General features: G+C 40.9%; 1 protein-coding gene across 1 annotated transcript; it reads left to right on the top strand.

The window, feature by feature from the left end:
• The first annotated feature begins 647 nt into the window (after positions 1-647).
• Positions 648-25,847, top strand: METAP1 (methionyl aminopeptidase 1). Its single transcript, XM_054383129.1, has 11 exons — positions 648-761; positions 11,463-11,514; positions 14,665-14,777; positions 16,048-16,108; positions 17,474-17,565; positions 18,330-18,413; positions 19,748-19,886; positions 21,081-21,212; positions 23,122-23,265; positions 25,451-25,516; positions 25,687-25,847. Exons 1-11 carry the CDS (start codon positions 648-650, stop codon positions 25,845-25,847), a joined length of 1,158 nt encoding a protein of 385 aa, XP_054239104.1.
• The last annotated feature ends 1,736 nt before the right edge of the window (positions 25,848-27,583 follow it).

Consider the following 27,583-nt stretch of genomic DNA (forward strand, 5'->3'; position numbering starts at 1 on the left):
ACACAGGAACAAGTCCAGGTGAGTTTTGAACATCTCCAGAGACGGGAAATTCACAACCTCTCCTGCGCAGCCTGCTCCAGGGCTCTGCCACCCTCAAGGTGAAGATGTTTTCCTTATGTTTACGTGGATCCTCCAGGTCGTGTCCATTGCTCCCTTGTCCCGTCACTAGACAGCACTGGGAAGAGTCTGGCTCCACACGTGAAAATTAGGACCTTGCTGAGTAACACGAGAACAAAAATGATCTTAAACACCTTTAACAAAGTAATTAATTAATAGCGCGCTACAACGGCTTGAAGTGGGAAGGCGGGGAATGAGGAGCTTGGTTTCTCCTCTTACCTCTACCATACGCCGGCCGGGTTATCCTTTTGCCAGGCCACTCCCGTTCCCAACCTCTCCTCGCTGCCCTCGCCGGGAAGTTACGTTCCTCAAGGGCACCTGCGGCTCCTGGCCATCCCTCTCGGGTGCCACCGGGCACAGGAGAGCAGAGAACGGGCGCAGCGAGGCGACGGGGTGGAAGCGCTGCTCCGTTCCGCGCCGCTCCTCCTCTCCTCTCTCCTCCCCGGCCCGCCCGCCTCAGCCAGCGGCGCCTCCGGGCGGCGGCTCCTCCCCCGCCGCTCGCCGTGCCGCGCCTGTGGCAGCCGGGCAGCATGGCGGCGGTGGAGACTCGCGTCTGCGAGACGGCCGGCTGCAGTAGCGAGGCCAAACTGCAGTGTCCGACCTGCCTCAAGCTGGGTATCCAGGGTTCCTACTTCTGCTCTCAGGTGAGGCCCGACAACCGCCTCCTCGCTGCTGCCCAGCGCCTCGGCGCCTCTTCCCTTCCCCGCTTCCAGCGGCACGTTGCGGGCCGGGTTTTCTCTAGTAGTGCCGGCGTATCGCTGCTCTTTCGTAGAGAGGAAATATAGGAGGGGTGGCGTGCGAGCCGTAACGAGGTTTCCAGTCAGCAGATGGTACCGGTGTTTAAGTGCGGGGTTCCGCTGGACGAGCCAGCTCCCTTCGCCTGCTCCCGGCCGCTTGGGCCCGGCCCTTTGCTCCCGGGTTTACTACCCAGCCCGGCGAGATCCCTGCGAGCTTGGGCGAAATAGGGTTCGCTGTTTGTCCTCACAGAAAGTTCGCCTGCGCAGGGTGTGCGACGAAGGGGGAGTTGGAGCCTGAGGGGTGCCAGGCCTGTGGCCACAAGGCAGGGCGGGAGCCCCTCTGCTCCTCGTGGCTAGAGGTAACGCGGGAGGCTTCAGCGCTGAGGAGCGGCCGTCGCCTTCGTGAGAGGGTGCACGTTTTTCTCTCTGCCGGAAGGTTTAGAGGTCCGCTCTCCGCCTCCCCCCCGCCACCTTAAAAATAAGGGCTTAGTGGGACTTAGTGAGACGTGCTCATCAAATTCCAGCGTGTGCGTTTCAGTGTCTGCATCAGCTCTGCCTCGGGAGTTGCATGGGTTTGGCAAATGCCAGGAGACTTGTTGCTCTGAAAACAGATTTTCTGTTTCCTTTAAATACAAGCTTGTGGGCAAATAATTTGGGGCTATTATATATATATATATATTAGTATTTTCCGATATAGATGCATAGAATGGCTTTCTTACGTATCACTCTATCTTTAGACGTTTTAATTGAAAGGTACCAAACAGGAAGATTCAGGCTGGGCCAGTTGTCATGCACCCCTCAACTCCTGTCAAACACATTTTGTAGGCCTTGCCTATCCTCACTTAGCACCACAGTGGTAAGTAACATAGATTGGTCCTTAAACAGGAAGGACTGTCTGATAGCTGTCAATAGCCTAATCCTTTGAATCTTTTGTAGGTATAATTTCTGTCAGCATCGGTGAGGAAGTACCTGTTTAATTCTGAGGTTATCCTAGAATTTAATTGTGAGAATTATAATCCACGGTAAAATCAGTTCTGTAGACAGAATCATTCAGTCACATCAGTTAGATTAATTTACTGATCAAACAGTGGTGTTTTTTCTGCACCAGAAAGTAAATTGGTAGTTACAGTTCAAATAGGACTAGGGGAAGGCTTTCAACACACTCACTACACGGTTTCTGGTACTTTCCTGTCAAGTCTCTGGTGCCAGATGCAGGGAGTCAGTGCAAAATTAGATTGACTGCAACTCAAAATTGTTTTGACAATTCTGTATCCCCAGTTTCCATGTGGTGCTTACAGCTGGTTTGTAGGATTGACTGAATTTTATTACCCATTTTGGCACGTCTATTATAAAACTCACCATAAATGAGTTCAGCATCTACAAATATGAGTTGGTGATGATCAGTTTGGTTAACAGACCAAAAATGTTTATGTGAGGAGTTCTAGTAACATCTTCACTCTCCTCTGTCTGTCCTCAATTCAACTAGTTTTATATAGGATAGAGATTCTTGTTATTTATATATTAGGCTTAATTATTTTGAAACATATGCTACTCTTGTAAGGTAAAAGGGGGATTACTAGAAATACTAATTAGCCTGTCAAAATAGGCTGCTGGGTAACTGACTACATGCTTGTAAGCTGTCCTGTCTAGAAAATAAAATACTGAACTGGGAATCCTAGTCATCTTCCTTCTGAGTGACCTTGGATCTATTGTTCTTCCTCACTGTGCCTCGTGTCCTCTACAGTAGGTAAGTATAGTTATTCCCCATATGAAAGGTGCTTTCAAGGCTTTGGGGCACATGTATTAAAGAAAAGGAAATTAACAGCTGCCTGTTCTCAAGACCTGCAAAAAACAGTGAGAGAACAGTCCCTGTGTTCAGCCTGCAGTGAGGACCTTCAGCTGCCCTTAGTACCTTCTGTGGGGCCCAGCACAGGCTGCCCTGAGGTTCCAGATCTCTCCATCATCAGGTGTGTGCAGTGGAGGAGACTTGCTGCAGTGCATCACTGGTATCTTGCAAGCCTGGTCAGGAGTGTAGGTGAGGTGCCCCCGACAACCTGATTGTATTCAGATAGGCACAATGTAGACAACGTCTTAAAAGCCAGGGAATTTTCCCTGAACTTGAGCAAGTTTCAGCTGTCAGTACTGGACTGGTTAGCATTTGTGAAACTTTGCCCAAATTTTGGTGATTTGGATACTGTTGTGGTATTACACTCAAAAAAAACCTGTTAGATAAGCTAGTGGACCCTAGGATGTTATGCCACTTCACAGCACAACCTGCATTACAGCTGGCACAGTCTTATTCCTTCCCTTCAAGGATGAAGGTTTCTACCCCTTCCATTAAGCTCTCCTTGGTAAGTCACTTCTGCAGTTTTAGGGTTTTCTTTTAATGGAGGAAAAGTGCTTGTGTTGCATTTTCTGCTAGTTGTTTTCCCCAAAAGCTGTGGGCTGCAGGATCAGAACACAGTGCTTCAGGAGCACGTGGCCAAAGAGCACTTGCCTGTTGTGGCCCAGTTTGGTAAAGCCATAAAGTCAGCCTGTCCTTGCTGAGCACAGCAGTGTTAGCTGTGGGTATGGAGGCACCAGCCTGAGTGCCGGATGGGAGTGACGAGCTGCCTGGTGTCTCTTTGAGGGGTAAGAGCATTTGTACAGACATGCGTTCTAGGTTAATGAATTTGTTTGGAAGCATATAATGACTTGTTCATACAGCCAAAACTTCAATCAAAAATAAACCCAGATTTCTCCAATGCTAAGAATAAACAGTAGAAAAGTGTGAACTCCTGTAGAAGGGTAACCAGTATGGAGTAATGTGTTTGGATTGTAATAGTAACATGAGATTCTTTGAGAAATATTAATGCAGGCAGTACAGGACTGAGAATCTCAGTGTAGTGAGGAGATTGATTAAACACTGTTTTTTGTCATTGCACATGGGGAACTGAACTTTTCAAGTAGATCGTATCAAGACAGCGTTTTTCCTGGTGGATTTATTGTTTGTATTTCTCCTTCCCTTGAGAAAAGGTGGTGTTATTCTGGTAATTTCTTCCCCCCCTCCCCCCTGCTTTCTGCAGCACAAAGAGTATGTCTCAAGAACATGGCCTGAAAATGCTTACTCTGAAGTAATTTGACATCCTTTGAAATTCCTTTGAGCCAACCCTGTTTAATTTCTGGGTGTTGTGCACCTTGGACATTGGGTGCAGCTGCCATTGAGTAACAGTTGTGCTTGTGGATCATCTGTAAAAATGGAGCTAAGGCAGAGCAGTTCTGGCCTAGCAGGAAGGTTTTGAACTAATAATGGAGATGGAATAAGGATGGCTATAAGTGGTGAAAGAGCTCTGAGGTGGTGTGTTGACTTCCACCCTGCCCCAGCACTTTTTTTTTAATTATTATTCCTTTCATTCCAAGGTGTAATGAGAGGGGAATATTCTGTTAGAGGTTCTGTCTGCTTTTGCCTTAAATAATATATTAATTTAGGCAAGTAAATCAGATAACTGTCACTGCCAACTACCTTCTTCAACTGTCTCACTTTTTCTTTTTTAGAGGCTTCCTACAGTGTTATGTATGTTTATCATCTTAAACCAAATTGCTGTATTTCATGTTGTCTTGTGAATGTGGAAATAACACAGATGCCCAGCATCTCATCTCAAGCACGATGTTCCTCTTAATAAGATGAATTTGCTGTTGTGAAATCTGCCTTTGTAGATACACTTCACTTGTGTGTAAATTGTATGTAGTATACATAAACAGTGTATTTAAATACACAATTTACATTTCTTCTGACTTCTACAAGCTGCTGAATGATGAGCAGAGGGAAAGTAGTAACTGTTGTTGATATTTCCACTTCCCACTTTTATATGAGCCTTCTAATTGTAAATTGATGTCTGTATTAAAAATTTTGTGTTGGTTGCCGGAAAACTTCCTCTCATTTTACTATTTATATCTGTATAAGTGTCTTGGACAAAACAGAGTAGTATATGGTTTTCTGTGGTGTGGGCTGGATACCCCCCTAGTAGTAGGGGCATTGGTTCAGAAGTACCAATTTGTAGCCACATACTGCAAGCATTCGCTTATTATAAAGTCAGTGGCCTGGTCTACCTTATTTTCTCTGAAAAGGAGAGGCCACAGTTTGCTATCATAATAGTTGTCCTGACTGACTTGAGGAGAATGGTTTTTCCTTCATGCTTTCTGTACTCATGTGTTATCAGTTCCAAAGAGGGCCAGGTATATGGAATTATCTGATTACAGAGTCAAAAATGAGGATTGTGACATGGTGAGACTGCGACACATGAGCAGTGGTTGAACATGTGTTTTAGGTGTTTGAAGGGAAACCATTTCTCTGAACTGTATAGTAGGCAGCACACATTCTCTTACAATGCTGGATACCCATTGATGAGGCTCTTTCCATTTGAGGGTGGGATAACAACTGCTGCTCTGTTTTCTCAGTGGGTTTGTGTACTGACGTACTCCTTTTTGGGAGGCATATGTTCATTTATACTCAGCCCTGGGGACTTGGCAGCTTTGGATACTCAAGGTCACAGGAATTTCTGAAAAATTGTGATCCTGAAAATAAGTACCCTGTTGGCTTGTTCCCTGCTTTGCTGTTTCCTTTCACCTTCAATGTGTTGGAGGTGTGGAACAAGGAGCAGTGGACCTGGATGAAACTATTTTTTGCCCTCTGTCGTGTCAGGCTGTAGGACATAAGTGCTATGTTTCAATCTTGGTTCACTGTTCTTTGCTGTGCCTAAAATAGGCTAAAAACATACTGCTTGGATCCAACTGCAACACATGAGGGTTTCTCTTGGTATAAATGGCATTCTGCAGATCCTGCCTTCTAGAAGATCTTTTGCCAGGTTCCCTTCACCAGAAAGCTTGCATTTTTAATTGCCTATAAATACTGTAAATACCTGTGTCTGTAGTAAATGCCTGGTTATTGCTGAGCCACAAAATCTGAACCCTTTACTTCCTGAAAGTAAAACTTCGGGTTCCTATAGGCAAGCTTTCTGAGCTAGAGTTCAATATACCGAAAGGATGGTCCAGTTTGAATTTCTCTGGTATGTTGCTCTCTTGCTGCTCTCAGAAATCACTTGTGTATCTTTGTAAATCTAGATAGCTGCAAAATGCAGTCTGTTGCTCAAAGGAAGGGTTCTGTCATCTGGGACTCAGGAATCTGAAGAGAAGGAGAGAAGGAGAAAACCAGTGTTGCTGATACCAAGGTGCTGCATGTAGTTGCTTCCCTTGGGTTTGAATCTGAAAATGCATCTTCAGCTCTTCAGAAGATCTGACTAGTCAGGTATTCTGCTTAGGCTACTTGGGAATTTTGTATTGAGTTTTGCAGGCCAGAGGCTGTCTCTGTGGGCTAGGACAGAGTTCAGCGTGCTAAAAAGGGGCAACTGTTTTATTTCAACATCAAATACATTAACAATTGCATTTCATAACATACTTGTATTTATGGATAAAATGTACAGTTAATTTGTATTGTATTAAATGTATCACTGACAACCTGATATTTTTTCCTAAGCTAAGTGCTGTACTTAAGGGTTTTTAATCTTCTCTTTTGCATGCCTTCAGGATGGTTTGGTTAAAAAAAGTTTTCAGTAAGCAAAACTACCTGATCTCAGATTAACCCCAAGACAATTTTACATTCCAAAGGACGTTTTTATATTTTATGCTCAGAATGTTTTAACTACAGTGTGCTTTTTGGCACCGTTTCCTAGATCTTTGCTTATTACAATTCAGGGTATAATGACATGCAAAGAAACTGCCAGTCTGTCCCCACTGTCTGGATTCCAGCAGTCTTCTTTTTTTCCCCCCTCTTTTTGCTGTAGAATAGGTTTTTTTGGGAATTCATCAGAGTGGCTCTAAATTATGAGCAGGGTGAGTGGGGTAGTTTTATGGAAGTTGGACATGAATTGGAGTTGTTGGTAGCTGTACAGTGGGGTGGTTTTTGTATACCTGCTGATAGGTGTATTTGCAGTGTCGAATGCCAGGTTGTGTAAAGCAGCAGTAGCCAAAAGTGAAGGCAAGCCTGAGGAAGAGTGTCAGCCTTAAGACTGAAAATCGCTGACAGAGAGTTGGCAGAGCTAACTCTAAATGAGCATGCAAAGGCAGTTCAGAAATACAATCAATGAGTATGCCTTGAACTCGGTGTTGTGGTGCCTGCATAGCTTCCTCTACTGGGGCAGGTTATTTAATGCTGCGTGGGCTTATATCTGTGCTATACAGAGGTTTGCAGTGTAGTAATGTCCTAATCGTGGTTGATTTGGCACCCTTTTACTCCTCTAGAATTTGTAGTTGGCTGTGCTTTTCTACCTTTTATTCAGATTGCATGGATAAATGAATCCAAAGAGTAAGAAGCTCCCTGTTATTACTGTAAAGATGAGAATGAATACAGGGGAAAAAATCCTTTGCTAAGTAGCTCATTAACTGTTTTAAAGGGTTTTGTTCTTTCAATGGCAGATTTTTTTAAAAAGGCTAAGATATTTGGTGTTGATCACCGTGTTCATAGCATAAATGCAGTCTGCTGTAAAATAGATTCTGCTGTATTGCATGATTCTGTCAATATTCCAACCTCTAAACAGATGTTGGGCTGAATCCTTAAGGTACAAATCATTTACAGAAATAACAGGGCTTACATGAGGTGACCAGGAGGAATTTTTCCAAAGGCTGATTGTGCCTTTAGTTACTTTTTGATAAATGCAGAGGTTCTGATGAGCACTATGTTGAGCTTGTTTGTAACAGAGGAAGAGTGCAATTGGTTTAGGGCTGGCTTAAGGCCAGAAATGTTGTTAAAGATTTAAATACGTTGATGGCCTCTGTCTAAAAATCACAACTGCTTTTCTTGCTGATAGAGTAGTTGTACCCAAGATTGCTCTAAACAAATTGAGGATTACTCTTCCACCCTCTTTTTTTTCTTTTTTTTTTTTTTTTTTTGGGGGGGGGGGTGGTGTCATACATTTCACCCCTTCTTGTACAGCCCTCTTCATTGTTTCCAAGTCTGTCTTGATGGCTCTTTAAAACCACATGCAATAAAAAGAAAAATGCTTTAGGTGAGAAGGGTAGGGGTATGAATGTCAGACATACTAATGGATAACCTGAAAGTACGTTGTAGAAATGCTAGTACTGGTCTCTTCTCATGGGTTATTAGTGATAGAACAAGAAGAAATGGCCTCAAGCTATGACTGAGTAGGTTTAGACTGGACATTAGGAAAAAATTTTTCACAGAAAGAGTGGTCAGGCATTGCTCAGGGAGGTGGTTGAGTCACCAGCCCTGGCTGTGTTTAAAGGTGGTTTGAATGTGGTGCTTGGGGATATGGTTTAGGGGTGAACCTTGTAGAGTAGGGTTATCGGTTGGACTTCGTGATCCGGAGAGTCTTTTCCAACCTGGATGCTTCTGTGATTACGTAGTGTTTGAAATTAAATCATAGAATCAATCATAGTATGGCTCAGGTTGGAAGGGACCTCAGAATCAGACTGCCCAGGGGGGTTGTGGAGTCTCCTTCTCTGGAGGCTTTCAAAACCCACCTGGATGCATTCCTGTGCAGACTACCCTAAGTGATCCTGCTTTGGCAGGGGGGTTGGACTCAATGATCTCTTGAGGTCCCTTCCAACCTCTGATGTACTGTGATACTGAGATCATCTTCTCCAACCTTCCCTGCCATGGGTACGGATGCCTCTCAACTAGACTTGGTTTTTCAGGGGCTCATCCAGTCTGGCCGTAAACACCACAAGAAAGTCTTCCAAGAAACTTGAACCTAAATTCATATTATTCCTGTGTACTGGAGCTAGTTAAATGTTTTCAAATGTAGCCATGCAAGGTAATGTGTTTCTTTTTTAACTGTATCTGGAAAAAAAAAAAACAACAGCCAAAAAAACCCCAAAACAAAACACCAAAACAAAATCCATTAATTTCTTTGTTTTAATATTAAAAACCTCCCTGGGTAATTTTTCTTGGATTTTGTCTATTTAAGAATAAAAAAAATTCTGTCCTGATCTGTACATGGCATAAAAACATGGAAGAATCGTTAGAGGCAGGAATGATAATAGGAAGATTGAAGTAAATGTCTCGGCAGTAGGCTGAGAATAGAAGGCTCAGTGACAAGCAGAATTTTCTCTGGAAAATTCTCCACAAAGAGGCACAGATGGAGAGAAAGAGTGGCTTTCTCCCATGGCTCATCAGGAAGCATGCCATACAGAAGGTGAAGCTGTTTGCAGTCTGCAGTGGTACATTGGTAGCACTTTGTCACCAGAGCTGATTCTCCAACCTGTGAGATGACAGCTGCTGTGTTTTCCTGTGGAACTGCTGAGGCAGAGATCTGCAGGCACCTGCAGTGAGTTGTGTGTGTGTGTGCACCTGGTGAGTCCAGCGCTTACAGGGAGTGTAGGACTGATCCTACACAAAATACCTGTTATAGGTGGATGTGCAGCATATCCCTTGAGTGCCTTCCAAAAGTTTCAGACTGAGAGATACTAATTGATTGTACACTAGCATGTGCAACAGCCTGTGCTTACTGACACGCTTTGGACTTGCTGTGTGTGCTTGTTGCAGCTCATGGGTGTGCATGTAGCGCACGTGTCTGGGCTTTCTCTCTGTACAGCAGCTCCTCCCAGGCTATGCTGTAGTAGTCCTGATGGACCTGCTGTTCCTCTGGAAATAGGGGGCAAGTAAAATCTGGGAAACTTATTTGGGAAAACTCAGACATGTGGCAGCCTTACGAAGGATCCTCTTAAGTTGTTTACAGCTGCAATAAATAAGAAACCATAATGGAGCCTGTCAGGTTACAATTCTGTCAGCAGTGTGGTGTTTGCCTGGTGTTTTCTGGTTATGGGCTGGCAAAGAAGAAAGACTGCTGGTGTTAGAGAAAGGAATGTCATGGGAGAATACATCCCAAAATTTCATGGGGAAGGAGAAAGTGAGTTACAACCAGTAACTACCACAGTTGATGTTCATCTTCGTTCCCCAAATACTCCTTTATATCCTGAGAATTGTATTCTACGTTTGCAGACTCCATAGCTGCTCCTACTAAGTCCTTAGTTGTGTAATCCTTCTGCATCAGAACAGAGGACTGGTGTTTAAAAGGGAATTAAAGCCACACTGGTGCTTCTAGTGTTCTTGAGATGGGTTTTTTAGCTTTTTTGTATTTTCTTAAAATAAGCCACAATTGACACCCGTTCCTTTTCCCTCAGCTCTAATGATGGTAGAGCACCAAGGTCTGAGTATGCAGTGTGACAGTAAAACCTTCTCTCTGGTAATCTGAAGTGTTGGTTTCAAAGCCTCTCTTTGCCCAGGCCATTACATAGCACCATGGCATGTCAAGTGCCAGTCCAGAGAATGTGACAGTTTCAAGTATAGGGAGTAGGAGAGGACACCAAACAACTGGCTTTGGTATTGAGGGAAATAACATACAACAGGGTGTCTTTAAATGTAGGCATTCTTGTGCACCACTTCACTGTGGGTTTATGCATACAATTTGATAGCTGCTGGTTGCAAGACAAATGAGGAAATGGGAAGAGTGTGACTCTGCAGGAGTGGACAGTTAAGACTGCTCAGTAGCAACCCTGAAGCTGATTTAAACATCTGTTGTCTTGGACTGGTTGGGTGTTGTACACATTAAGTTGAATGAGTCGTTGGCTTTGGATGGTAGTTGTACTATGATGATTCAGCATTAGTATTGTCTGTCCTTGTAAAGGAAAACAGTTTGCTTCCTGCCTCTTTCTTCAGAAACTCAGCTGGTATTGTTAATGATTGGAATTAGCTGTTTACTAATGGTTGTTTTCAGTGCACATAGCCATTTAATTAGACTTTTTGCTACAAAATCAAGTAATTGTGTAATCAGCACCTTAAAGGATCACCTTTAATGCTACCTCCTGCAGCTTTCCTACTCAAATCTCTCCTTTTTTCATGTCTTCCCTTCATCTTTCTTCATCTCCCAGCTGTTTCCTTCTCCCACTTTGTTGATTCATTGTTTGTTGCCTAAGCTGCTCTATTTGTGCTTGGGAAGAGAAAAAGACAAACTCCTTCTTTACGGTCACACTTTTCTTGAGTTCCATTTGAATTTTGATATTTTTTTTTTTTTTTTTAATCCTCATTTCCTATTTCCATTCCATAGCCCCTGTACCCTTTTATTTAATTTGTTCACCTGTGGTTGTGCCAGTTGGTCTCTGTTGCTGTCTTATGCTGGAGGAGGTAGAAAGGACACAGCAGCGGGAGATGGCTTCTTGTAGGAGCTCAGGGAGGACTACCCTGCCCACTGCAATGCTGTAAGATCTAGTATGGAGATAGACTGCACTTCATCCAACCTGGAGCAGCCATGGCATTTAGTTACTCATTAAAATTATAAGGGGACAACATTTATTGGTATTAGATCAGTACGTTTCAATGTGATGGGTGCATCTGGCTATGCTTTCTGTCTCTTCTGGCTCATCAGCTGTTGAATGTGGTGTTTCCCTATTATTAAGACTAGCAGTTACAGCAGCATTTGCTGCGTGTTGCTGCAAGGGTTAATTAAATCAGCCTTTTAGTTTTCTTTTAAAACACAATTGTTATTCTTATCTTGTGGGGATGGCATGTCTGTCCAAGATAATGCTATTTAAATGCTGTTTTGCTTGCGTTTCTAGGAATGCTTTAAGGGAAGCTGGGCCACTCACAAGTTACTACACAAGAAAGCAAGTAAGTACGTTTTTAAAAATCCATTTTAATATTGTTGTGAATTTATTTTGTCCTGTGGAACCAGCTCTAGATGGCCTTGTTTGAGGTGGAGATTGGTTCAGATGACCTCCCAGAGGTCCCTTCCAGCCTCAGCTGTTCTGTGATTTTGTTTCTTTGATTCTGTGATAGAAAACTGGGAGGAGTGGCTGACACACCATCGGGCTATGCTGCCATCCAGCAAGACCTGAACAGCTGGAGAGTTGGGCAGAAGGGAACTAACTCAGTTCAGTCAGGGCAAGTGTAGAGGTCTGCACCTGGGGAGGAATAACTCCATGCAGCAGTACAGGGTGGGGATTGACTTGCTGGAAAGCAGCTCTGCAGAGAGGGACCTGGGAGTCCTGCATGAGCCAGCAGTGTGCTCTTGTGTCCAGAAGGCCAGGGGTCTCCTGGGATGCATCAAGAGGAGTGTGACCAGCAGGTCAAGGGAGGTTTTCTTCCCTCTCTACTCTGCCCTAATGAGACCAGATTTGAAGTATTGTGTCCAGTTCTGGGCTCCCCAGTTAAAAACAGACAGTGAACTACTGGAGAGAGTCCATCAGAGGGCTATAAATATGGTTAGGGGACTGGAGTATCTCTTAGGAGGAGAGGCTGAGAGACTTGGGGCGCTTTAGCCCAGAGAAGACTGAGAAGGAATCTTCTCAGTGCTTGTAAGTATCTAAAGGGCAGGTCTCAGGAGGATGGGGCCATTCTCTTTTTATTGGTGCCCAGTGACAGGACAAAGGATAGTGGATGCAAACCTGAACACAGGAAGTTCCATCTTAACATGAGGAAAAACTTAGTTACTTCAAGGGTATCTGGCGCACTGAAACAGGCTTCCCAGAGAGATTGTGGAGTCTCCTTTTCTGTAGCCTTTCAAAATCCACCTGGATGTGTTCCTGTGTGACCTGTCTTAGGTGATCCTGCTTTGGCAAGGGCATTGGACTTGATCTCCAGAGGTCCCTTCCAACTCCTACCATTCTGTGATTCTGTCTAAGACTGGTATAGATTTTGCCAAGATACCTGGCACTGGATTCCACATATTTGGAACTTCATTCAGTTCCTGGTCATCTAAAGATCTATGTAAAATTTCAGAGGCAGTGGTACAGAATTCTCTGTTTCTGCTCTGTTTTCTGGTTGTGTGGAGTACTCCTTGAGCAACATTGCCAAGTATATGAATGTAGAAAGAGGGATGCTGAAATAAAGGTCAAGAAAAACAATAAGCCATTACTAGAATTATGAGCCTTGCCAGGCTTAGAATCATAGAATAGCAGGGGTTGGGAGGGTCCTCCAGAGGTCACTGAGTCGTGGTGTCTGATGTAATGAAAGGCATTAAAGCAGGAAAGGTTCTTGTGAAGTCCTTGTGATTAGACACTTGTTGGAGTGCAGGTTAGCCAGTCAAGAGTGCAGCTGTTCTGTACATTCGGGTTGTAGTCCTTTGTGGGGGGATAAATCTTTTGTACACTGATGCAGCCTTTGATAGTAGGGTGTATCACAGCTAGGATTTTGCTGAGTTTGGTTGAAGGTAGTGTAAGTATCTGGATGCTTTAGTTACAGCTGGTAGCTCTGGCACAGCTCTCGCAAAAAGGGAGAGCAGACCCAAGAGTTCTGACCCTCGTGCCTTCTCTCTTCGTGCTTCTGTTTATCTTTATCAAGCCCTTCTTAAAAGGGAGGTGGGAACAAAAAGTAAATGGCATGGCAGAAATTCAAGTCCTCAAGTAATTTACCTCCTCCTTTCCTAAAACCTAATAAAATTCCCTTTTCCATGATAAATGTTTCATGGTCAGTTGGTGGGGGTGGCACAGACAGTTGAAAATACTTTTCTCCTTTCTGCCTTCCCAGTGTAAGGGTCTTGCATTCTGTATCCCATTACCTTAGATCTGCATGGGTGTGAAACTAACTTTGTTAGCAGTTAAGTAATCCTCTGGTGCAGTCTTCTAATGCCTTTGTTTATCTGACAGCCAATTTTTTTTTTTATTATTCCACTAAATCCATGATCTTGTTGGCTTCCTGGATAACTGCTTAGCTGGCTTGGTTTTGATAGCCCTCAAGACCTCAATGCAACAAACTACTGAAGCATTTCAAGAGAATCCAAGATACTGCTTTGTTAAAACTTTGGATTTTTAAATCCTTACTTCTCAGTAGTTCACCTGAACTCAGTGTCATGTCAACAGATGGCTCAGATGTCAGCCACGGAGACTTTGAGGAACTCTGCTATGGCAGACCTTTTGCCATCTCTTCAATCTTGTGAGATATAAAAAGAAAAAGCAAACTTAAGTTATCAGCTTATGAGTTAAAGATTAATGCTACTCTGTTGTTTCTTAACCTTTGTATCCTCTTTCCAAGCAAGTGTTTTTCCTTTTGATGTAATGCTTATGATCTACTTGCTTCAATCCTTTATGTAAAACACTTCAAATCTACCCTGTTAGGATGGTGTTATTTGTGAATGAAGTCAGTCACTGGACCACATCAGACATGAATTTCACAAGCTGGGAACCTCCAGCAGATTGGGACCATCTTGTCAGGTGTACACACTGCCTGTCCTGAAGTACACAAATGGCAGTGCTTGTAGTCTCTCCATCAGTTCTGGAAGGTTAGCAGGCTCCATATATTGAAAATTGGATGTATCTTTAAAGTTGGATACCCTCTTTCCCACCTCAGGACTTGTATTTCACTGAGTGCTAAAAGAAATTACAGAAAAGGAACATTCACCTACAGTACAAGAGTATTAATAGAAGGGACAATGAGCGTTTCTGGAGAAAAAAAGCTTTTTCAAAAGCATGAAAACAAACACAGAACTATGTTTTAGAATTACTAATGAAGACCAATTTGAATAATTACCACACTTGATTTGTGCATTCAATATTGCTGTCCTGACATTCCCCAGTTCACTATTAAATAAAGACAGAGTTGGCAGAAAGTGATTTTTGAATGTAAAAAGCTGGAGGGCAATACAAAATGATAACTGCTACTTAACGCTTTGTAGCTAAAACACTAGAAAGAGTTCAAATCTAAACTTACCTTCTCAGTTACTTTCTGGAACCCACAGTTGTTATTCTTATTAGGACAGGTTTTACTGCAGCCATTTAAATTTTTTTTTTACTATTTATTATTATTTTTATTTTTTCTTTTCAGAAGATGAAAAAGCTAAGCGAGAAGCTTCCTCCTTGGCCCTAGAAGGTTATGTTAACACAAATCCCTGGTCTGGTTATCGATATACTGGCAAACTCAGGCCACACTATCCACTGGTAAGCAAGAGGTGACACCCTGTCCTCCAGCACTGCTGCATTCTGTAGCAACTAATGGACCCATTCTGACTTGATTTTAGCTGAGAGAGGGAAGCTTCTCAATCTGAAGCTGATGTACAGGGTCATTACTATAGTTCATTTTGGTTTAACTGGATTTATCTCTTGGTGTCTTTAAGAAAGTGCCTGTGGAGTAGCATGCATCAGTAATAGGTTTAAGCCCTTGCCTTGTGGCTGTATGTTTTGACATTTATTCTGGAAAAAAAGCTGCTTTTAGTTCAGATGATGTTTTCTTCTAGCTGTTGACTGTTCTCACCAATAATCATAGAATCATAGAATTGTTTTGGTTACAGCAGTCTGTTTCAGAAAACCTCAGGTGAATTAATGTATAATTTAGAGTAAATGGATTTATGTTGTTTTATGTAAATGATTTGAAATAACCTGGTAAGTAAGCTGGTGAACAGCTTGGCTGAAGGAATAGAGGCTGTAATAACCTCCAGCACTGGGGTGAGGAACAACTGAGGCCAGTAACATGGTCACATGACAAAGATAGATTTAGAAGACTACCTCAGTAGGGCTGTATTTTTAAATTTGCATTGTATTAACATGTATCTTTTTCTAACTGGCCTGTGCTAGAATGTCCCTGTGGCTTCCTCTATGTAGTCTTCTCCATCTGTTACAGGTCCATCAGAAAATAGACTAACAAAGCCCAAGCCGCCCGTGTTTCTTAGTGTCTTTGCAGAAGGGGTGTTTTGTTATGTCACTGGCCAAGTAATTTAGTGGTGCTATGACTGAACACTTGCTTTTTTGTCTTCTGGCTGCTGTAGGACTGATGCAAATGAAGCTATAATAAAAAGTGCTAATGACTAGGATGATGATTAGAAATAACAATCTTGCTAATAGACACTAATAAGAGAGAGGAAGAATGTATTTGGAACCCAGTGCATTCCCAGTCTGGAGAGCAGCAGAATAAACACTACAATGTAAGAGAGATAATATGTTCTAACACCAGTTTAATTTACTTGACACATAGAAATTTAATTTTTACAAATCCAACAGGCTTTTAGAGGTTGTATAAAATGAGAGCCATCAAGACTAACAGGAAAATCTTGGAGAAATGAAAATTGTTTTGGAGTGTTTGTATACTTCATAACTTTTTGTAAGTGGAATGAGACATACTTCACTGTGTTTAATTTTGCTGCATGAGTTTCTGTTTCTGTAACTATAATAATTATTCTTGCAACCTGACCAGCTTTGACTGTGATTTATTTAGACACCAACAAGACCTGTCCCAAGTTACATTCAGAGACCGGATTATGCTGATCACCCACTAGGTAACTTGAAACAAATCACAATTATGGAGTCTCATGTTTGCATTTTATTTTTCCTTTAATTGAAAAAGCCTTTAAAGCATGAAGAATATGCTGGAGAAAGGAACCTCTTCTTTTATCTGTTCTTGTTGCTCTACCTTTTCTTCACCTGCATTAACTTGCTGATTTTTTTCAGAAGTTATGTGTTTTTTGGAAGAAGCTTGTAATGTGTTACTTTTTAAAGGTGTTCAGGGAGGAAAAGAAAAATAACACACAAGTCCTAGACTTGTGGTTAGCTTCACAGCAAACAGCAGCAAGTTGGCTGTCTCAGGTGAATTCTGCTAAGGGTTCTCCAATATTGGAATGGCCTGTCCAGGGCAGTGGTGGAGTCACCGTCCCTGGACGTGTTTAAGAAGTGTGTGGGCCTGGCACTTAGGGACATAGTTTAGTGTTGACCCTTCAGTGCTGGGTCGAAGGTTGGACTGGATGATCTTTTTGAGGTCTCTTCCAACTGGATGTTGCCTGTGATTCTATGATATCAGTGTATCTGCTGGGTATGTGTTATAAAACAACCCAAACAAAACTGCATTAAGCAACACCCAACAGAAAGCTGATACAGGAGTTCCAGCTGGTTTTGGATGCAGAGGGAATGCGTTCAAAATTACTTTCTTACTGATTATTTTGGTGTTTTTGCCTTTTTATGTCAGTATTGGTGCTTTGCATTTCCCAGAAAAAGCAGCTATAAAGTCTTTTAGAATGATTTTTTTAATTTTCAGCCGTTCTTTTAGTTATTCTTTGGAGAATAGAAATATTTAAACAATACAGAAGTACTGTCTTTTAGGGAGTTGTTCAACTACAAAACTGAATTTGCTCAGGATTTGTTAAGACAAATTTATGTGTTTTCATCAGCAGATTATTGCAGTAGTATAGTCAGAGGTATTTATTCACAAGCTTATATAATCCTTTATGTCTCCTTTGGAATAATTTTTATTAGTATTTATTTCTCCAAAGCATAATGGAAAAAAAAGGAAAGAAAAGAAACAAACAAAACTTTTATATGAATACTATAATTTCCTTGTAAATCTGGTTTTTAAGATTGTGTTTCTGACATGGTGGCTTCATGCAGTGAACAGGCATCCTGAGCACATGTGAGCCTTACAGTATGTGGAGGGCTAATGAATTCAAATTGATCTGGACAATGATGATAATGCTGTGACTTGATGGTCTCATTACTTTAGTTGGGAGCGAGGTAGCAGTGTGTACTTTTATTGCCATTGGTAAGCGAAGCAGGTTCCTTGATTGGACATATGTATGAATCACTCATCAACATAACACACCTTTTCCCTTTCATTTTTTTTTTTTCACCTCTCCCTTGTTTTTTCTTTTCAGGAATGTCTGAATCGGAACAGGCTTTAAAAGGAACCTCTCAAATAAAAATACTCTCATCTGAGGATATAGAGGGGATGCGAGTAGTGTGTAGGGTAAGGGGGGTTTAGTTTCCATTATGATGTGCCTTTATTCTTTTTAAAATAGTGGTTTTGTCAGTTTGTGACAACAGTACAAACTTCCAAACCACTTTTGAGTACTGAAATACAGTTTGGGAAATCTTGTATTTTCTTGATTTTTTTTTTTTCCTTCTTCTTCTTGTTTTTTTTCCTCCTTGTGACTCCCAATTCACAGTAAACTATTTCACAAGATTAAAAGTGACTTCTATCTATTTTTGGATTTTTTTTTGTTACTAGAGAGATAATAATCTGTGGCTGAAATATTGTTACTGTTAATAATATATAGTGCCTAAATTACAACAGACCTTTTTCTTCTCCTAGAGCTAGTACTAAGTGAAAATTAAACCACAAAGCAAAATGGATCTCCATCCCTAACTACTTCTGAAAAAGAGCAGTTCAGTTATAATTGCTTCTTTGTGCAGGAAATCAAACTTAGAAATTTATTTAGGTAGTGTGGTTATGGTATTCAAGGAAATTGTGTTCCACGTCTTAATTAGCTGTTTGATGATTTTGTTTTTTCCAAACCTCACAGAAGTAGCTTAATATTATGACCTGTAGACATCTCAAATTCTTTCTAGGATCCAAGCCTACTGAGCTTTCCTAGCAATCTTGGTGTAGCTGTAGAAAATGGGTTGCTAATCTTCTAGGGCGTAGTCCTGGTCACATTTTAAATCTTTTGTACTAAAACTAGTGCAAATTAATACAAAACCACTAACAAAGGACTTCTATTTCATTTGCAGCTTGCTAGAGAAGTATTGGATGTCGCTGCCATGATGGTGAAAGCAGGTGTAACTACTGAAGAAATTGATCATGCTGTCCATTTAGTAAGATTATTTTCTTGTTCTTCTGGTGGTTATTGATGCTTTCTTCTATCTGTGTTTGAATGATTGTGTGGTTTTCTTTGCTGTTGCATGAATTCAGTTTTATTCATTTTGAACTGTTTCCCAATTGGCTGGTCATGGTAGTGCAGAAGATGTTAGAAAAACATTGCAGCACAGTGTTCAAAAGGAGTAGAAACTCCTGGGCCTTCATCTGTATCAGCTCCTTCCATGATTTCCAGCTTCAGATTGCCTCTGAAGTTTCTTGGCCTGTTTTCTCAGTTACCATCATACAATTTTCTTTCTTTTGAACCCTTTTTGCTCCACAGATACCATTATGTAAAAAACATGATATGGAGGCTGTGGACTTTCTGTGCTCTGTGTTATCGATTAAGACTTAATTAATTGTGAGTGGCAATATGAATTGAGGAGCCTGAGAAAGAACTAAAAAGAGAGGTTTGATGCAATGAGGCAAACTAAAGCCACAGTCCAGCAAGGATTTTGGCCTAGTTAAAGTTTGTTAGCTCTCTGGTTGATGGTCTTTAGATGTACATATGCAGCTGTTGAGCCAAGATGGTATGAAGCTTACTCTGGCTTGATGAGGCCAGAGGTTTCTGATAAACTTCTTTAAATGCTAAAATTATTTGCTTATGCATAATGTCTAATATTAACAAGTAGTAGTTGAAATGGTGTTAACCCTCCTGAGCAGTTTTTGGAAACATTGCATGGCAGATTGTTGATACAGATTTGACCCATATCCCTAATTGTTACTTTGCAGTTCTAAAACAGGTTTGGGGGATTTTTTTAAATTAAAAAGTTAACACACTATTATTTTTCCAGAATTGCTTAGTATGTCACATAGTGTGCCTGGGTATATATATGTAAGTGTATGTAAAATGTGTGTGTCAGTTTTGCAAAAATCCCAACAAGATTATTAGAGTGAGCACAAAAGGAGCAGCTTAAGATTTTAAAGCTAAAGCTGTAAGAGTGGTACTAAGTCTTATTTTGTCTACCTTAAAAAGACTTAAACTAGGTCCTTAAAACCAATCATTGAAAAGGGCTGGGTTTTTAAACTAAATAAATATTACCATGCATTGTTTTACACCTGAACGTTGAACACAGAAGTGAGTAGAAACAAAAATAGCTTTACTTCCTTCCTGCTAAGACATGCAAAGCACAACAAGATACCCCAAGGCCAAAAAATGCTTGAGGAATCTTACTTTCAAGAATCATTGTTTTTTAACCTGTCGTTCTTATTGCAAAACTGTTGTGCATATGGTTTTTTTTTCCTTTGTGCAAAAGATACTAATGTAAACTGTAAATTGTATTTTCTAAATTAGGCCTGTATTGCAAGGAATTGCTATCCTTCCCCTCTGAATTATTATAATTTCCCTAAGTCGTGTTGTACGTCAGTGAATGAAGTGATTTGTCATGGGATTCCTGACAGGAGGCCGTTGCAGGAGGGAGATATTGTTAATGGTAAGTGCTATGAAAATCAACTTTCAACATTTTTACCTTCTATCCAGTTAAACCAGACTGAGGGAGCTGGGTCTCTTTAGTTTGGAGAGGAGGAGACTTGAGGGGTGATCTCATTCATGTTTATAAAGATGTAAAGGGTGAGTGCTAAGAGGATGGAGTCAGGCTCTGCTCAGTGATGCCCAATGACAGGACAAGGGGCAATGGGTGGAAGTTGAGGCATTGGAAGTTCCATGGAAACATGAGGAAAAATTATTTCCCTGTAAGGGTGACAAGGGGAACAGGCTGCCCAGGGGGATTGTGGAGTCTCCCTCTCTGAAGATATTCCAGACCCCCTTGGATATGTTCCTGTGTGATCTGGTATAGGTGTTCCTGGTCTGGCAGAGGGGTTGGAGGTCCCTTCGAGGTCCCTTCTATCCCCTAACATTCTGTGATTCTGTAGTAAGATGAGGTTTCACAAGCAGGCAACATGATCGGAATAGCTTCTCAAGATAAGGTGCAGAACCATGCACTTGCTCTTGTTGAACCTCATGAGGTTCACCTCATGTTTCAATTCTCTCATTTGAAAGAAGAAAAGAAAAAAAATTAAGTCATTTGGTGTAATTTTCTTAGTCAGGAATACTATTGGAAAGCTGCTGTGTATGTTCAAGAAGTTTTACCATTTTACCTGGAGGCAATTGGGTTTGGCATTACAATTTTTGCAAAGTTGTGATTTATTATTCTAAACAAGCATAGACATCACTGAACTTAAATTATGGGTTAAAACATGATTATATACCTTCTAAAAATTAGTTTCTCCCATTAGTGCTGGAATTAATCCTAAGAAAAAATTTTAATGAGGTAAATTGCCATGGGGAAAAGAGCTTCTCTTTCCTTTTTTTTTCGTATTCACCTAGAAAATTAAACATCATCTTGCTGTGTCTGTGTTGTACTGGTGTAGGGTTTTTTAATATTTAATTAAAGCACTGAGCAGTGAAACACTATCATATTAGTTCATGCTATAGAGCCTGCAAGATAAGCATGAGAGAGCTGATTGTACTGCACGAGTTTAGATTTGGAATTCTTCCAAAGGAATCTTCTAACTTTAGAGTTACAATGCTACATTTTTCTGTGTGTGCTTTTGTCTTTGCACAAATCAGGGGACATGAAGTGGGAAACGCAGTGCTAACGTTGCCCTGTGTCTGGTATTCTTTGCAGTGGATATTACTGTCTACCGTAATGGCTACCATGGAGATCTGAACGAGACATTTTATGTCGGAGAAGTTGATGAGGGTGCGAGGAGGCTTGTCCAAACAACTTACGAGTGCCTAATGCAAGCCATCGATGCAGGTGAATGCCTAATGGCTAGGGCCTGAAGCATCATGGGTTTGGCTCTTGAACATGAGGGCTCATATCTGCTCCTATCTGTGTCACCGGCTGATGATGTGTATTGTATAATATAGGGATTCTTCTGTGGGTGGTGGATGGAAGTTTTATTTCAAATCTGGGTTGATAAAGGAAAATGAGATGCTGAGCTCATCCACATATGATGATGTTTACATGAACATGAAGAAGAAGCTGTGTTTCGGGAAACTAAAATATGGTTTCCTACTTTGGTCATTTGTGTGATGTTGCACAATGAACTAATAGGGTGAAACACCGTGTGAAGACAGAAACATGTCTCTTTACCCCTGCAAAATCACTGATGGTTATTTCATAGAGCTAATTATGATTCTTCACGTGCCAAAGAAGACAGGTCTATATCCTTCATGCCCATAGAACTTTAATTATGTTGCTTAGATATAACTCAGGACAAGCATCAATGAGACATACAATGAGATAGGTAGGTAGAGAACGTTGTGTTCAACTTCATTCACAAAGAAATATACTAAGTTGTCATAGAGAAACAGAGAAACCAAAACATCTCCCAAACCCCTGTAAGTATTTTTATTGTCTTTACCTTTTATACCTGACAGCTTCTTAAAGTACTTAATAAAGTACTTTAGAGACTTAGAGTACTTAATAAAGTATTCTAATAGAGTACTGAAATACTAATAGAATACTTTATTAAGTACTCTAAAGACTTTACAGTACTTAATAAAGTACTCTAAAGACTCTAAAGATTGAAGTTTGAGGTGCTATGTATGAGGGCTTTAAACTTTCAGTTACAAAAAATACTGTAATGAACTTTCTTTGGTTAATTTGGAGATAGCCAAGTTGAAAAGGCAAAAATCCATATGGCTGATGCCTTGCACACAAGAAAATGCTGCAGAGCTGAGCTGTGAGGAATATAGGTTGCTTATTTGTGGGATTACTGCTATGAAATGACCACTTTGCTTTTTAGAACTAAATCAGAATGTTTATCTTCGCTGCTGTGCTTTATTTTCATAGTATATATTATGTGTGCTCTCTCATCTTTCCTATTCTGGCTTTGATATATGAACTTTGACAGGAATTCACTTTTGTGTTTGTTGTAATGAAATTTAAATTCTCTATGTAATCTTTTTACTAACGTTTTAGACACTGTAACAGGTTTTAGTGGGTTTTAGACATCCCCTGTTAGCAGGGATTCTGGCAGCTGTTAAAAAGGGTTTTCTCTTCCCTGCTTGAATCACCTTAATTCTTTGGTGTTAGACCTGCAGAGCTCGAACTAGGAGAGTTGTGTGCGAGAAAGCAGCAGAGGGCTTCTAGCTGCATTGAGAGGAGTTGCTTGGTGGAGTTGGCAGGGCCACTGGGAGATGGTCCTGCTTCACAGCTATTTAGCACAAAACCAATACATGTTTTCTGTTTTGTCTTGGGTTTGTTGCTCCCTCCCCCCACCTTGGTCCTTCACGTGTAACAAACTTTCCTCTTTATTTGTGTGCGTTTTTTCACATAGGAGTAGAGAGGTAGGTGTATATTAAATTACAATTCATACATTCACTAAAAGAAGCACTGCAGAAGTTACCTAATGCTTTGGAAGTAATTTGCTGTCTTATTTAAGATTTGAGTATCCTTTTAATATATGAGCACTTTTATCCACAGAAGAAGAAAGTAGTATTCTTGCAAAGGACAGAATTTTTCTTCTCTTTTATATGAGACTGTTTTCTCCCTATCTCGCATTATTCCACTCAACTTTTATACGTGGAAGTTGCATACTGGAACAGGTGGCCATAGAAGCCATGAGTGCTACAGAGATGTTAGCCTGAATGATGTTTGATGATTAGCTATGTTGAAAGCAAGCTTTATACATTTCAGTCTGTGTCTTTAATTTTTGCAGTAAAACCTGGTGTTCGATACAGGGAACTGGGAAACATCATTCAGAAGCATGCTCAAGCAAATGGATTTTCAGTGGTTCGGAGCTACTGTGGCCATGGAATCCATAAACTTTTCCATACAGCTCCTAATGTGCCACACTATGCCAGTGAGTATTCATTCCCTTTAGGTTGTCCTGTAAACAGGAAGTAGTTTGCAGTAAGTGCACCCAATTTACTTCTTGCTTGGGTGTTGCCTGATCTCCATCATGTTAGCACATTTGCACTTGTGAAGTAGATTTTCTGGACCATAGCATGCCTTATGATCCTAAATAAGGTGAATACATGACATACTGAGACAATCCCTAAGACATGCTTGTCTGATATGAATGGACAAACATTTCTGTCCTTAAAAGGTCTAAGCAAAAACTGCCGTTTCCAGATGTTCTCAGCTTCAGTTTTTTGAAATGGCAGTGTCCCCGTGACACTTCTTAGCAGCAGGACTGAAAAACAGCATCCACAAAGGCAAAGGAGAGAAGCTTAAGTGTCAGTGGACATCTAAGGATAGAATAAATGTAATGAAGCAGTGATAAACAGTTCATACCCACTTCAGCTGCAGGGCTCCCTTGATAGAACATTTATTTCCTCAGACCTGGCAGATGCCTCCATCTTCCCTAATGTGTTTTAACACAATCCCTGACTTTTTGTGTCATCATTTTCCTTCATATCATCATTTCTCTGTATTTTCAAAGAAAATCTATTAATCAGAGTAGAAGGTTACCAATTCCTGGTATTTACTTTTTGGTGTGTAAAATTAAGAAAATCTGGATTCTTTGGAGGTGGGGGCTATTTTATACCAATTAAAATGTACCCTGAGAAAAAGGAAATTTCTATCTTTCCTGGCTGTCAGGAGCTTTAATTTTTTTTTTTTCAATTGAGCCAAAATGTTCCCCAAAAGGAAGAGTCTGGTTTTTTATCTTTTTTGTTTATGGTATTTTTAAATATGGATTCACAGGAAAAACAAAGTGGAATGACCTGAGGGATTTTTTGGAAGAAGGAAAAAAAAATAAAGGAAAATAGCCCTTTATTTCAGGCTTACTATGAAGGGATATTTAAAGGCAAAAAGCTCATTTTAGAAGCCTTTAAATTATTTAGCAAAATCATGAAAACTACAGGGAATAAAGGATAACATTTGATCAGATGCAGAAGACCAGAAACTTAAATGTGTTGAGAGCAAGAAATAACAGTAGATGGAGGCAAACCCCTTTAAGTAAGTGTTCTGGTTGCTGTTGTGTCAGCTTAATGCCTTGATTTTTTAAAGCATATATGTGATTTAGACCATTCAATAAATGAGTTAGAACAGATTGGGGGGAGTGGAATCTGTATGAAAGAGGTGAAATAGGGCAGAGGAAAAGAGCTGAAGCCTTTCCTCAGTCAAAACTACACTCCTAGAGACGTGCTGTGCATCAGTTCACGTGCCTCTACATAAACATTTTTGGTGTTATATAGAATCTAAAAGTTCCAGTATTACTGTCCTGGATGCCTTGAAATTCTCAGCTTTTTTTGTTAGCCACAGAAAAGCAGCATTATCTCCCTGACACTGGTGTGACCCCATTAGCCAGAATAGTGAAGGGAACAGCATGTCTTTCATAAGTCAAATCACAGGATTACTTAACTACTTTTGTAGTTTCACCATTTATTGGGGCTTTTGTTTTTTTGATTTATTATTTGTTTATTTTTATTTATTTATTTCACCATTTATTTGGGGATTAGGAAGAAATTCTTTCCAGTGAGGGTGGTGAGACACTGGAACAGGTTGTCTAGGGATGTTGTGGATGCCCTTTCCCTGGAGGTGTTCAAGGCCAGGTTGGATGAGGTCTGAAGCAGCCTGGTCTAGTGGAAGGTGCCCCTGCCCATGGCAGTGGGTTTGAAACTAGATGATCTCTAAGTTCCCTTTCAACCCAAACCATTCTGTGATTCTGTAATAGGTCAGTGAAAAAAAAATTACAAGGTTTCAAGCATTCTCTGACTATCTTAAGTGGTTCTTACTTTAGTTGATGTTTTTCATCAGAGAAGCCTGCAGAAATTCCTATATTATGTTTGTTGAGTGTTTTTATAGAACTAGAATGCTGGAGAGAAAGATGGCAGTTAATTTTAAGCTCCTTGAGTAAATATTGCAGTATTACAGAGGAAGAATAAATAAGGGAGATCGTAATGTAGAATTAAAAACGTGAACAGATCATCTTCAAAGGACTTTTCTGACTAGTATTCCTACCATATTCTTTTAGCACAAGAATTCATTCATTTACTAAGATGGGATCACTTTTGCTAACTTGAGTGTTTATTTTCTTGCAGAAAATAAGGCTGTTGGAGTAATGAAGCCAGGTCATGTATTTACAATTGAACCAATGATCTGTGAAGGTGAGCAGTTTAGCAGTGGAGTGAAATAGTTACTCTTGTTTACAACTCAGCAGTGATGGAACAGGATGTTGGTTCTGTTCTGTACAGTTGATGGATTTTTTTCATTTTGAATTTGGGAATTGACATTTGTTACTGAAAGCCGGTCCAAAAGTCATCATTTCTGTTTTCAGGTGGTTGGCAGGATGAGACGTGGCCTGATGGTTGGACTGCGGTAACAAGAGACGGGAAGCGGTCTGCCCAGTTTGAGCACACACTGCTGGTCACCGATACAGGCTGTGAGATCTTGACCCGGCGGCTGGATAGCATTCGCCCCCATTTCATGACTCAGTGATAGTCAGGACTGAGCAGGTGGACATGAATGATAGATATTTTTATTTTTTTTTGTCTCTGTACTATGCATTTTTTTAAGAGTACAGAATAGAGAGATTCCATCGTTTGCTTTATTCTCAGTGATTGGTAGAGGAATATCTGGAAGAACCTGACCCAGTATCTGGAAAAGCAGAGAAGAATTTAAAGAATTTCCTGCTTTCCTTCTACCTACAGCACTCATGCTATTTTTTTCTTCACTTCTCTCTGTAGCACCTTTCTTTCAATTAGACCCACAATTGCTTCTGTTGCTGCCCTGGTATTAGCTAGAAAAGTTTGGATAACCTTTCCCACTGGGACTTGGTATTTTGGGATCCAGGTTTTTTTCACCACTTCAGTGTGCCCTGTTGCTCTTGGTATGTGAGTGGCACCTGAGATTTTAAGCATTTCTAGTTCCAAAGACTTGCTCCTGCTTCTGCAGATATGGTTCTAATGGGCTGGGCCTTGTTCGTTTATCAGTTGAGAAGGGGGCAGAAGGGAGAAAAGATGTGCATATTGCCAAGAAAAGGCTACCCTTACCTTTAATTCTGTCTCCATCTCTCTGCTGGTGCCCTCTGGTGATGGTGACCATAGGTGACACACTGTATTAATAGCAGGACTTGTTTCTTTTGCTGGAGATTTGATAGCATGGGCTTCCTACAGGGAAAATTAGTAATTTCTGTCTTATATGCAGCTCCCTGGAATAAGCTGTTGTGCAGGCAGTCTCCTGCTCCAAAAGCTTGGTGAAGTTGGTGTATCAGAATTGCCTAGGTAAAGAAATGAGACAAGAACCAAAAAGATCCCATGATTCATGGGATCCCTGCATGTGTTAACTGTGGGACGTTTTTTTAAAGGTACATCCACAGTATCTGTGTGGGGGTTTGGATTTGCAGGACAGATAGAAATAAGTATGTATCTCAAAACAAGTCAGAGTGACAAAACAAAAACACCTGCAGTGCTGTCTGTAACCATTTTGGTAATTTTTACACAGGTAATTTCCTCTCCACCCTCCCCATCAGTTAAGTAAGTTTCATGCTTTTGGAAGGTCTTAGAGGGGTAACTTTGGAAACTGATCTTTTTTACTCAGACTGGGTGTGGAGTGGGCAGAATTAGTATATATAGCCCTTTATTTTCTGTTAATGGGTCATGATAAGCTGGGAACTGTCATGTTAAGGAGCATGGACTGATTAAGCCTCTCTTCTCACTAACCTTTCTTCTCCCATGCCCACTTCCCTTCTATCATCCTTTGGTGTCTCTGCTGAGGGAATTTATTTTTTCTTCTGAACTGTAATGAAAAATTTTTCAGACTCCAGCACAGACTTAGTCTTACATCACTGTAATGCAAGAAACAGGTAAAGCAATGCAGACATTAAATCATACAATCATGGGCACAAAACACACCTTTTACAAGGTGTCTGGTGAATTTGTTGCCACATTGGACCCCAAGCATATGAGGTACTGCATGCCCTTGTCTCCCCTTGGCACTGCAGAATTTAGGTGGGAGAAAGGGGTTAGTGCTTCATAGCACTGAACTCACGTATTACTAAATACCAAATTTGCCAGCAAATGTCTTCTGTGCCCTGAGTGCCTCAGACCTCTGTTGCTCAAAAGAGTATCATTGCAAAGTTTTCATTACCTTTATTATTATTTTTAATTATGCAGTCAAGTGACCTGAAGTGAGCATAGAGAAGCGTGTGTGCGCACATGTACGTGTGTGTGTGT

The sequence above is a fragment of the Indicator indicator genome, chromosome 8 (genome assembly GCF_027791375.1).
Source record: "Indicator indicator isolate 239-I01 chromosome 8, UM_Iind_1.1, whole genome shotgun sequence".
NCBI classification, from domain to species: Eukaryota; Metazoa; Chordata; class Aves; order Piciformes; family Indicatoridae; genus Indicator; species Indicator indicator.

Excerpts from the sequence above, each read along its gene's own strand:
- METAP1 (XM_054383129.1), top strand. The coding sequence starts at position 648 with ATGGCGGCGGTGGAGACTCGCGTCTGCGAGACGGCCGGCTGCAGTAGC. Across the intron at positions 762-11,462 it reads GTTCCTACTTCTGCTCTCAG|GAATGCTTTAAGGGAAGCTG; the intron begins GTGAGGCCCGAC and ends TTGCGTTTCTAG. Across the intron at positions 19,887-21,080 it reads GGAGGGAGATATTGTTAATG|TGGATATTACTGTCTACCGT; the intron begins GTAAGTGCTATG and ends TATTCTTTGCAG.